The sequence below is a fragment of the Cordyceps militaris genome (assembly GCF_000225605.1).
Source record: "Cordyceps militaris CM01 unplaced genomic scaffold CCM_S00006, whole genome shotgun sequence".
Taxonomy (NCBI): domain Eukaryota; kingdom Fungi; phylum Ascomycota; class Sordariomycetes; order Hypocreales; family Cordycipitaceae; genus Cordyceps; species Cordyceps militaris.
In genome coordinates, this window is record NW_006271974.1 from 2,807,912 (window position 1) to 2,819,698 (window position 11,787).

Here is an 11,787-nt window from a genome sequence, read left to right on the forward strand (position 1 = left end):
CTTCGTATATATATATATATATATATATATATATATATATATATATACGAAGAAGCCTTGGAGGACTTCCTTTCCTTCTCCACGCGCGTGTCCTTTTAGTGTTGCCACAAGCGCCGAAAACCAGGCATTCGTTGCAGAGGCCACCGTATCGCACGCGCGCGAAATCATTTTCGCCACCTTGTTGGGAGGCGGCGCTTCTTTGAAGGAAATATTCCTCGAGTGATTCATGACTCTGCGCCAACGGGGTCTTGGTACCGAGTAGCTTGCCTCACGAGCCGCGCTTAGCTCTGTCGCCGTGTAGAGGAGGAGTATCGCGCCACGACGAGTTGCCCTCGAGCTTGCTGCGAATGCCACTCGGCGGTACTTTCGAAGAACTCCTTGCGTAGTGTCCAGACGGCGTCTTGTCGGGGCGGCCCTAATTATTAAAGAGAACAAATATACTCGCACTAATGCCATTCTCGAACCAACAACACGCGCCACGCCGGCAAGAGCTTAAATAATATTTATTATCCAGTAGCCCCGTAGGCAACCTCTATGCATATAAAAAGGGCTGGGCCAGTACCTTTTTTTCCCTCTTTCTATTTCTCCATCTTTTCCCTCCTCGTCTTTTCTCCTCTCAGAAACCTATCTCAACCAGTCAACCCCCCCCCCCCCCTCCCTTCCCTCATCATGAAGTTCAATACTGCCCTCACAGCTCTCACTGCAGCTCTCTCTGCCACTCTGGCCATCGGCGGGCCGGTGGTGACGAATTCCACCTCCATGATGACGACGGCGCCCACGACGACGAGCGGGCTCACGACGACCGGGCTCACGACCACGGGCCCGACGACGAAGAAGCCCAAGACCAAGAAGCCCAAGACCAAGAAGACCAAGCCCCTCTTCAGCTGGACCAGCCTTCCGATCCGCACATTGAAGGGCGGAAAGTACGACTGCGGCTTCTCCATGGAAAAGATGAAGCCGTGGCGGCCCATCCCCGGCGAGGACGTTTGTCAGTGGTGCCTGGACTGGGCCTGTGTCTCGAGCGACAGAACTCCCAAGCAGTGGCCGGGCCACGTCATGTACAAGTGTGGCAGTTTTGTAAGCTCACTCTCTTCTCTTTGTTTCCTCTTTTGCAAAAAAAAAAACGGCAAAGTTGATCTGTCCATGCTAACTACGGATCAAGTGCGTGGTAGAAAGGGGAGGTTCCTTGACGGCGCCGCTCCCGCCGAGAACGACATGGCCATCGGACGACCTGCGGAACATGTATAGCAAATGGGAGAAAAAACAGAACGCTTCCATTGCCAGGGCGGCTTCCCTCAGCAGTCTGAAGAGCGCCTCGCTCGCCCTCGCCACCAACTCGTCCACCCTCATCCAGGCGTCGTCGTCCTCGTCGTTTCCTTCGCTCACGTCATCCCAGTTTACCGCCACCTCTACGCGCTGCAAGAGCTCCCAGACTGGGGTCTATTCGCCGCCAAAGGCTTAGAGAGGCTAAGGCGGCGACCGGCCGGCAACAGAATGCTTGGGACTTGGCGCCTGATGCTAACATTGGATACTGGATCGTGGGGGTGATTTGAAAACTCGGGCTTGTTGTCTTTTCGTCTTGTTTTCTTTTGGATTGTCTTCTCCTTGGATTGTCTTCTCCTAGATTGTTTTATTTTGGCTTGTTTTCTCTTTGGCTTGTTTTCTCTTTGGCTTGTTTTCTTTTCGGCTTGTTCTCTTTTCGGCTTGCTCTCTTTTGGCTTGGGACCATTAGTTGCTTACAGCGCGTAATGAGGAGTTTCTTTTCTGAATAGGTGTTTTCTTTGATTTTGGTTGGATAATTTGAATGAATTATTTTGGCTGTGAGCAATCAAGACCTTGGTGTATGACGTAAACTCCCGACAATTCGACACAGGAGAGGTATTCTGTGAAGTGAATAAAAAGAATTTATACGCAGAATTTAATTATAATTTATTACAATTATATAAGTTTTTAGATGATTTTTCAAGTTGTAATTTTGGTAGCGTTCATCTAGAGGAGCAAAAGGCGGCAACGCAAGGCACCCGCCGCCACCAAACCTGCCGCCCCTCTACAAAACGTCACGCAGCTTGGACACCTCAACTTGGCCACTTTCCACCGACCTCTCCCACCTTGTTCTTCCCGCGGTCTCCCTTTCTCTCTTCCCGCCTCCTTCGTCTTCCTCCTCTCTACCCACGACTCCCCGACTCATTTTTTTCTTCCCCGCGCCTTCTCCGTCCGCTCCCCCCCCCCCCGCAAAGCAACCATGGCCTCCTCCGCCGCCATCATCTCGGCCGACGACGCGCTCGAGCCGTCGCTGCAGTCGCTGCTCGACCAGCGCTCGCTGCGCTGGATCTTTGTGGGCGGCAAGGGCGGCGTGGGCAAGACGACGACGTCGTGCTCGCTCGCCATCCAGCTCGCCAAGGTCCGCCGCTCCGTGCTGCTCATCTCGACCGACCCCGCCCACAACCTGTCCGACGCCTTTGCGCAAAAGTTTGGCAAGGAGGCCCGTCTCGTCCACGGCTTCGACAACCTCAGCGCCATGGAGATTGACCCCAACGGCAGCATGCAGGACCTGCTGGCCGGCCAGGCCGAGCACGACGACGTCAACGCCAACATGGCCGCCGGCATGGGCGGCATGATGCAGGATCTGGCCTTTGCTGTACGCGCCTCTCCCCCTCCTTTCCTCCTCGTGGACCCCCCAATCCCCGTGCTGACTCGTCCTTCTTCTTCGTCCGTCTTAGATCCCTGGCATCGACGAGGCCATGTCCTTTGCCGAGGTCCTCAAGCAGGTCAAGTCCCTCTCGTACGAGACCATCGTCTTCGACACGGCGCCCACCGGCCACACGCTGCGCTTCCTCCAGTTCCCCACGGTCCTCGAAAAGGCGCTCGCCAAGGTCTCCCAGCTCTCCTCGCAGTACGGCCCGCTGCTCAGCGGCTTCCTGGGCGCCGGCGGCCAGCTGCCCAACGGCCAGAGCCTCACCGACATGATGGAGAAGCTCGAGTCCCTGCGCGAGACCATCTCCGAGGTCAACACCCAGTTCAAGGACCCGGACCTCACCACCTTTGTCTGCGTCTGCATCGCCGAGTTCCTCAGCCTCTACGAGACGGAGCGCATGATCCAGGAGCTCACCGGCTACGGCATCGACACCCACACCATTGTCGTCAACCAGCTGCTCTTCCCCAAGCCCGGCTCCGGCTGCGACCAGTGCACCGCCCGCCGCAAGATGCAGACAAAGTACCTCGACCAGTACGAGGAGCTCTACGCAGAGGACTTCAACGTCGTCAAGATGCCGCTGCTCGTCGAGGAAGTCCGCGGCAAGGAAAAGCTGGAACGATTTAGCGACATGCTCGTCCATCCCTATGTTCCGCCTCAGTAGATGGACGCCGCCGCTGCTTGCCATTGGGACACATGACTATATGAACTTGATTTTGAATGTAGAAGTAGAAGGGGTTCTTTTCTTTGGAGTTGACATGACTGACACTGGGGCGGTTAATGACAAGAATAAAAAAGAGGGGTTTATGAGAGAAAAGGCCATCACAGAGCGTTGGTAGAGGTTGATAGAACAAGTCAATTAAACTACAGTAAACTATACGCAAAGCAAAAGAGAGCACTGAACTGTGAAGTTCATCATTTCTATTCGCAAGTTTGTTACTCGTAGTCTTTTCAGTTTCAAAAGAGTACAGGCCTCCAGAGTAATGTTCACCTCTTGTGCCGTAATGATAAACTTGTATTGATACACAGTAGCCTCCCATCAGAAAGCAAACCGCGAGCTAGCACACCACGTACCACTCTCGCTCCGCTAGCCCATCCAAAAAGTCCTCCGAAAAACGCCGTGCTCCTCCAAATGTGCTGATGTATATATCTGAGTTTCTGTGAGTTTGTGGTCATCACCAAATAAACCAAACGCCTTGTTTCAACGGAATCGCAGACTCAGCAGCTGCTCTAGAGCTCCCTGTAGTCGCTCGGGCGTACGCGACGCTGCTTGTTCTGCTGCCGATACGGGTTCATAGGCTTGCGCATATAAGCGTCGTCGTCGCCTCCCACGTTGCCGCCTTGATAATGCATGCCGTTGCCGCCATTATGGAAGCCACCGTTCATACCATTCATGGGGCCCATATTTCCTCCCATATTTCCTCCCATGCCCATGTTGCCCATGTTACCCATCCCGTTCATTCCCCAACCGCCGTCGCCAAAGCCGTTATTCATGCCGTTGAACCCGGGCATACCCATCATGTTAGGCATTCCCCCCATCCCCATCGCCATATTGGGCATCCCCATGCCCATGTTCATCATATTCATGTTGGGCATGTTTGGCATACCCATCATATTTGGCATCATTCCCATGCCATTGAACATCATGTTCATGTCCATGCCGTTCATGTTGTTCATGCCATTCATACCATCCATACCGGTCATGCCAGTCATTGCGTGCATGCCGTGCATGCCACCATTCATCATAGGGTTGATGTTCGGTTGGTTCTGCATAGCACGAGGTCCTTTGGGGATTTTCGGGTTCTCCAGGAGCTCGTCGGCGGGTCGCTTCTTTGAAAGAGCAGCATCTTTGTTGTCGGGTTTGGTCTCCTGGGACTGTTCGGAATCTGTTTCTGCTGGCTTTGGCGACTTCGATTTCTCAGATGATGGCGATTCTGCCTTGACCTCTGATTGTTCGGCATTATGAGACTCTTGCTTAGCTTGCGTATCATTGGGCGTTCCATTTACTCCAAGATCGGCTGAGGTGGCGTCTGCTTCCGTTTCATCGACCTTGACCTCCATCTTAGGTGAGGCGGCGGCCGGTGGATTCGCTTTAGCAGCTTCCTTTTCCTTTAAATATTCTCGAATCTTTTTCGAGGTTTCCTCATCAGGTTGCAAGTCATCCAGAAGAACGCCTTCTGTCTTGCAAGCAGGGCAGACGAAGTCACTGTCCATAAGAGCATTGCTGATGCAGTCGTTACAGAACGTCTTTTGGCAACAGGGCGTTTTCGTTGGGTCTATGAACATCCTCTTATCAATAGAACACTCCAATCCGAGGCTCTGAGTTTCCTTGTCGGCCGACTCATTGTCCTTGAATGCCGAAGCTGACTTGGCAGCTTTGGCCTGGTATTTTTCCCATGATGCCTTATCGGGCTCTGCAATGACAAAGTCGCCCTCGGCATTCACCATGATACCGGATGGTCTCTTGGAATCGTCCCCTTCTGATTGAGCCAGAATGTCCGATTTATCAACCTTCTGCAGAAATGAGCGAGGAATACCAGTGGTACGCTTCACTCGAGGTCTGTTATCAAACTCAGGGTCGTCATTTGTGGGACAGCTTTGGATCCAGTGGCCCTTATTGCCACACCGGTAGCAGATATATCCGTTTGGCGGCTCATGATCAGGCACATTGACTGGTCGTTTAGCACCGGGTTTGAAGACAGGCGCTTGGCTGTAGATTGTTAGCATGGGTTGTCTCGTGGAAGATCGGGTTCAACTTACTGAGACAGCTCCTCCTGTTGGGCTGACCATTGTTCCGTCTGAGCGGCAAACATGGCAGCCATCTTTTCCTCTTCCGTCATGGCATTATTCATTTGGCTAAGGGCAGCGCCCGATGTCTTTGATGCCGGGGCTTTGGCAGTCTGCTCTTTCCGTCCAGCATTTTTAGCCGCGACGGGCATCTTGCCGGTGACATATCGAGCTGCCCTGCCTGCGCCAGGCTTCGCCGCAGGCTGACGTCGGGCGATGACGGTTGTCGATCGAGGAATGATGGTCGTGTCATCATCATAAACTAGTTCGGGTTAACCTCCTGCTTACGGAAAGAGAACTGGATCGACTTACCCTCACTGTTGTCGTCTGTGTAAATCAAGAGGTCAAAATCCGTACCGTCTCCCAGGCCACTCTTGATGATGATCTCGCGTTTGAGTTCGAACACTGAGATTCCAGTACCATCGAATTCTACCCTCGTGGGCTCCTTTTGTGACTTGAATTTGAAGAAGACCGAAGAAGCCATTTTTGCGGTGTCCAAGAACTTGATTTCGAAATCAAGTTACCTTGCAAGACGAAGTTGTCGTAGTCTGTTCAGAAATGACTATGGTCCGTTCTCCGCACCGAGATCAGTTTTTCTTTGTTGCAAGGAATTGACTTTTTTTTTGCTTCGTTGAATGTTCCTTTCTTGCACTCAATCGCCTTTGCAGGTCAAATGGAAATAATAAATTGATTGTACTTGAGAAAAAAAGACAGATGAAAAGGGAGAATGGGAGCGACGATCAGTACACGTGGCCGAGGCCAGTAGGAAAACGTAGAGTCCCAAATTCCTCCGCACTATTAAGCAACCACGAAAACGCTGGTACCAGCGAACAACCTTGTTAGCTAATCTCCAGGATCTATCAAATTGTGCACTGATGGAAAATTGACATGGGCTGGTTCAGGAGACGCAGCAAAGTCGAGCGACGTTTCGGTAAACGCGGAGTCTGCGAGTGGGGAAGGACCGCACGTGGGAATCGAAAAGGCTACGGAAAAGCGTCCGAATGGGAGAGTGAAAAGATGTAGAAGTTGTTAGGCGTGCCGTATCTGGCAGCTACGCAGTTCGATTGATGAAACGAGGATGACGAGGTACAGAGTGTGGTGGATGAGGATGGAATGAGGAGAAGAAAGCAAGCGCAGTGGACAAATGAGTGGCGTGTTCTCGTGCCCGGAGCGGGTTATATATATTCCGAGCCGAACTACGAAGGCGCTATTACTAATCTCCTAGCCTGTGGGGCGCAGTGCGACAAGGCAAACATGATGAGAAATCGCCTGCCGTCATGAAGACTTTAACTAGGTCCTTTTTGAATTCGGTGGGCGGATATAACGGCGTCCAAGTGATGACGAGCAACGACGCCGTTTTCCGGTTTGTTGACGAGGCATGGCCGCGATGGCCACACAACACGCCGAAACATCACGTCGTCTATTTCCGCAGCCTGGTCTCAACAAGCTCTTTTCTCAGGAACAGAAGCCCTGGTAAGCGCACACGGTTTGGCATTTCAGCTTACGCCAGGAGTGCAATGCCTTGTGTCTCGGGATGAAGAAGGGTGTGATGGGGAAAACAAAGCCCAGAATCGTTAGACAAGCGGCAGGTCACTTCGGCTGACGCCGCCGTCAAAGGACAAAGGCGCTCTGTAGCTGCCGCCTCTTTGTCACCGTAGAACTAACAACCCGCGTTGAAACAAGGACAGCGGTATATCGACCATGGTAGGCCAGATCGAAAATTAGGGTGCAATCGAGATGTGTCACTTCTACTTTCGGCGCTTCCTGCTGGTGACGCGCTCGTTAGCCTCGAAATGCAGACTTATGTCGGACTTGACAATTCTCCGAAGTCATCATCGCCATGATTTCAAACCACGACTGAAAAATGGTATAAAAGCAGCAACACGCACGCCAAGTCCTCCCCTTGCGGTACCAACCATTCATTTCCTGGCCTTTCAGATTCCAAAGCGAGTCGTCCAGCCATAGCTACAATGGTCCCGATGCCCATCTCCGAGATAGGGCTGCTGCGGCTCAAGCCAACCGCATCCCTCTCGGACCCCGACCTCCAAAAACGGTTGACAGATGTGCAGTCCCATCTCAGCGCCTTTACCGGCCACCCGTTTCACTACTTTCGCCAAGTCGAGGACCCGTCCCTGCTGTACCTGCTGGGCCAGTGGGCGTCGCTCGAGTCGCACTACCAGGGCATGCACGGCTCTGACGAGTGGAAAAAGGGCGTCGCGGAAATGGGCAGCTGTTTTTCCTTCCAGTGGATGGCGCACTACGACTTTTTGCTGGATCGTCTGCGGCCGGGCGCGGTGGTCTTGGAGGTGCATCGGTTCATCATGAAGACGGAGGCGAGGGACCAGTTTGATCAACAACGGACCAAAGCTACGGCGGGAGAAGCTGGAGGTGCTGAGGGACACGTGGTCGGTGGGTGGAAAGTGGACGCAAAGGAGGGCGAGGAAGAATATACGGTGATTTTGGCCGTAGAGAATGCGGACAAGAGGTCGCCTCTGAGCGAGCGATACGATCATTTGGAGCAGTTTGCAGACAGGGCTGATAGGCACTTGATTCGCAAATTCATCTAGCTGCCTGAGATTTCGTCTGATGTACAAAACGAAATGTAGCAGCATGATTTAATCTTTTTTTTTTTTCGAAAAGAAGTTCGAGTCCGAATTGTTGAGCGCTGCATTCCGTGTGCCACCCTGGACAGACACGTACGTACATGACACCGGCATCAACTATCGGCACAAGGACGACAGTATTTCTGTTATGAAGTGCATTCCATCACCGCATGCAGTTATTCACCAGACCGCCAGCTTTCGCACCGCCATACGTCATCGCGGCGTTGGTCGTGAACTTTGGCGTGAACTAGCTCTTACACCAGCCGACGCCTCTTTCTCACCTCGGACGTGCTCGTTTTCGAAGACCGAATTGAAAGCAAAACGACCAGGATATATACCTCGCCACTGAATCCATCCTCCTGCCCACAACCATCGACACCGCAACTTTTTTCACCCAACTCTCGCACCATGTTTGACCACCTCGCGCTCTCCGTGCCGCAGGACAAGTACCCCGCCGTCGTCGCTTTCTACCTCGCGGCCCTCGCGCCGCTCGGCTACGAGAAGCTCGTGTCCCTGTTTGACGACAAGCTCGTGGGCCTGGGGGACAAGACCAGCCCTCTGGCCAACAAGGCGAATTTCTGGCTGTCCGGCATGGCCGAGTCCGCGGTGGACAAGAACTATGCGCACTGGGCGTTTGCTGCCGACGGTGAGCGACTCCCCCCCCCCGAGCGTTTGGCCTGGATTCGTGTTGGCTAAGGAAGACCGGCGGGGGATGTTGGTACATAGAGCGCAGCAAAGTCGACGAGTTTTATGCCAGGGCGTTGGCGTCGGGCGGCCAGGATAATGGAGCGCCGGGCCCGCGGCCACACTTTGGACCGCACTACTATGCGGCGTTTGTGACGGACCCAATGGGCAACAATGTCGAGGTTGTGTGCCGCAAGGAGTAGGAGACTGGTCGACCTGTTGCTCTGGTGACATGCTTCGAAAACGCAGCGTTGAGGTATGGTAGCTTGATGTATGTTGTCGATGCAAATCCGCACATGGCGTGAGTCAGAGGTATCTCATGTCCGTCGCAGCCAGGCCATGGTCGCAGTCGGACAAGGAGTTTCTCATCAGCGGCATGTCGATGAACGTGTAACTACGCCGCTCGACAAATATGACGAAGCCAGGCCCGAATATCTCATCGGCAGCTGCAGGAGCCGGGGCAAGGTCACAGTTTGAGTTCGTGAGAGGCAGTACCTTGGTTGGCTGGTGGTCCGATTAGCGCAGGAAAAATAGCAAAATTGGTCAATACATGCCTCCATAACGTTACCTTTTCTTGCTCCATCTTCGTGCTTGGATCTGTCTAGGCGCACCATTTGCTGTACTTGGTGATACCTCTGTCGCACGCACGTCAGGCTCGGCGCACGGCTGGCTGCAGCCTGGTGGATGTCAACGCCAAGCTCAGGCACCGAGCTTCAGGTGAAGATGATCAAAGTCGCTGTTCCTGTTTCAGCCACTTCGACCATATCTCGAAATGGAGTTTCGCCGTCACGGAGGCCCCGGTCGTCAAGTTTTCTGGACACACGTCAACGTAGGCATGCCACATCAAGTAGGCACACCGCATTAAGTAGACACACCACCTCAACGTACGTAGGTCGTCACACCACGTCAATATTGGCATCGTGTCACCAACGAAGAAAAAACGCCTCGTTGCATGCCAAGATTCCGAACGTCTTTATTTTCGACCAGTCGGCTTCTGTAAAAAACAAACTTGCTTTTTTCTCTGTTTCCTTCTCTTCTTTTTTTTTTTTTTTTTTTTTTTAATTCGACCTGTCAACATTTCCGGCACCGGCACCGATCCATCATCCCTCCTCCCCCTCAGGTAGTAATATGTACAGTAGTGGCGCAGCCCCTCCGGCCTCGCATTAGCCAAAGATCACGGGATTGACAGCGACTGGGGGGTCGTTGAACCTCTTGTGCCCCCCCCCCCCAAAGCAAACGCAATGTCTCAAAAGAAAAAAAAACGACCTTCCATTTCGGTATCCCATGTTCCGTACAGGTGGCAAAGCCTGAGCTGAAACTAGAAACCAGGGAAAGAAGAAGAAAAAAAAGCAACCCGACGAAAAGATATCGAGATGGGGGTGGTTACAAAGTCCGAGCACACTAGCCACTTTGACTGCCGGATGGGATAGAAATACCATGATTCGTATGCTAAAGAGGCTGCAGGAACCATCGACAAAGCAACAATGTCTCACCGCATTTACTAGTCCCCAGCCCATCTGCCGCATTTTTTCGTTCTAGAAAGAAAGTAAACCACGGACCCCTCGCGGGCCAGATCACGCCAACGTCACACACACACCGACCTGGTCGTCCTTGAGTTGCCCCCTTCTCGCCTCCGCAGTCGGCCGGCAATCCAAAAGAAAAAGAAAAAAACGACTTTTATTACTCCGGAGTAGTTATTCTGTGTAGCCTGGGGAAACAAAAAAAGTGGCTTGACGTTGAAGCATGTGAAATGTGTCCTTGGTCACACCTAGCCAGTAGACGGCTCATGACCAGGATTCCAGAGTCAAAAAAGGAAGGAAAAAACCACCTTGTCATCGCTTTTTGACCGCCAAATCGTATTGGCATGACTAAGACCGTTGATCTCGTTCGGCTCACGTCTTCTAGCGGGTGGTTTTCGGACCCTTGTGTTTCCCCAGTCCGGCCACCCACTGATATGCGATTCAACTGGCTTTCGCGACCTTTCTTGTCATTTTTTTTCATACGCGCAAAAAATAGGATTCCAATTATTTCTTAATTACCGCTTGTCGTACGTCCCGACGACGTGGGTGTCCCCTGGTCCGGCGACCCGACCTGATGGTTTTCGTGTCCCGCAACCTTTTCCTTGGGCAGGGCCTTGCAGAAAGTGTGCATGATGGCTTTTTTGATGAGCGCTTTTGGTTTCACAAACCCCGGTCAAGTAACTTGGTAGCTTCTTGTGTTTCCTGGCAACGTGGCTTTTTTTTTTTTTTCACATTCTCATGGGACACAACGGTTTCTTGATTGCGCGATTGGTGACGTTGATTCCCCCCGATAAACTCGTACAACGGGGGGGCGTAATACATACGTCAAAGGTTCCCGAAAAAGCGCGCCCAAAGCTTCACAACATTGTTGGGCACTGTGCCTTTTTCGCCTGGCTACACAATCCCGTCCATATTGTATTACAAGAAAAAAAAAGAAACAGGAAAAAGAATAATTCACTGTAGCCTGGACACCCCATGCCCAACTAGCTCGGCTAATCAGCCAAAAAAAAAAAAGACCAAACATGCTAATGCGAAGCTAAAGAGGCCCAACTTGCCGGAACCGAATCCCAGGGATCCGGGACAGTCCATCGTCGTCGTCGTCGTCGTGCCTCCGCGTTGTGGCCCTTGATTCTCGAGCCGTGTAACCAATGTACTCTCCCCCTCCTCCCCCCAGTATGCCGATACGTGCGCAGCAGCCTAATTAGCACCGCCTCGCCTCGCCTCGTGTTGGTGTTGTACCCGGGGTCGACCGACTTACAGTCTTTGGCTCTCAGCATCGCCTTCTGCCTGCCCCCCCGGTTCCCTACTCTCGGGGCAGGGATGACAACTTTGCTCTTCTCTGTATCTTTTAGCTCCCACACTAGTTTAGTCCGAGAGGGGGGGGGGAAGCATCTCCAAAGTGTCTCGTCTTCTAATAAAACGTCAACGGAAGTTTCCTCGTCTTCTTTTCCTCTTCCCTCTTCTCTTCCAAGGCGACTTGAATCAACCCGGCGGGTCTTGG

The 11,787-nt window shown here is 52.6% G+C and overlaps 5 protein-coding genes across 5 annotated transcripts; 4 read left to right on the forward strand and 1 right to left on the reverse strand.

Moving 5' to 3' along the window:
- Nucleotides 1-669: 669 nt before the first annotated feature.
- Nucleotides 670-1,462, forward strand: CCM_08141 (uncharacterized protein; the record flags this gene model as incomplete). The annotated part of the gene is made up of 2 exons (XM_006673280.1): nucleotides 670-1,077; nucleotides 1,163-1,462. 2 exons carry the CDS (start codon nucleotides 670-672, stop codon nucleotides 1,460-1,462), a joined length of 708 nt encoding a protein of 235 aa, XP_006673343.1.
- Nucleotides 1,463-2,242: 780 nt separating this feature from the next.
- CCM_08142 (arsenite translocating ATPase ArsA, putative) lies at nucleotides 2,243-3,356 on the forward strand (the record flags this gene model as incomplete). Its single annotated transcript, XM_006673281.1, has 2 exons — nucleotides 2,243-2,638; nucleotides 2,721-3,356. 2 exons carry the CDS (start codon nucleotides 2,243-2,245, stop codon nucleotides 3,354-3,356), a joined length of 1,032 nt encoding a protein of 343 aa, XP_006673344.1.
- Nucleotides 3,357-3,922: 566 nt separating this feature from the next.
- On the reverse strand, nucleotides 3,923-5,963 carry CCM_08143 (retinoblastoma-binding protein; the record flags this gene model as incomplete). Its single annotated transcript, XM_006673282.1, has 3 exons — nucleotides 3,923-5,402; nucleotides 5,453-5,741; nucleotides 5,792-5,963. 3 exons carry the CDS (start codon nucleotides 5,961-5,963, stop codon nucleotides 3,923-3,925), a joined length of 1,941 nt encoding a protein of 646 aa, XP_006673345.1.
- Nucleotides 5,964-7,449: 1,486 nt separating this feature from the next.
- CCM_08144 (uncharacterized protein) lies at nucleotides 7,450-8,046 on the forward strand (the record flags this gene model as incomplete). Its single annotated transcript, XM_006673283.1, has 1 exon — nucleotides 7,450-8,046. One exon carries the CDS (start codon nucleotides 7,450-7,452, stop codon nucleotides 8,044-8,046), a length of 597 nt encoding a protein of 198 aa, XP_006673346.1.
- A 444-nt stretch (nucleotides 8,047-8,490) lies between these two features.
- On the forward strand, nucleotides 8,491-8,969 carry CCM_08145 (Glyoxalase/bleomycin resistance protein/dioxygenase; the record flags this gene model as incomplete). Its single annotated transcript, XM_006673284.1, has 2 exons — nucleotides 8,491-8,728; nucleotides 8,809-8,969. 2 exons carry the CDS (start codon nucleotides 8,491-8,493, stop codon nucleotides 8,967-8,969), a joined length of 399 nt encoding a protein of 132 aa, XP_006673347.1.
- Between the last annotated feature and the right edge of the window lie 2,818 nt (nucleotides 8,970-11,787).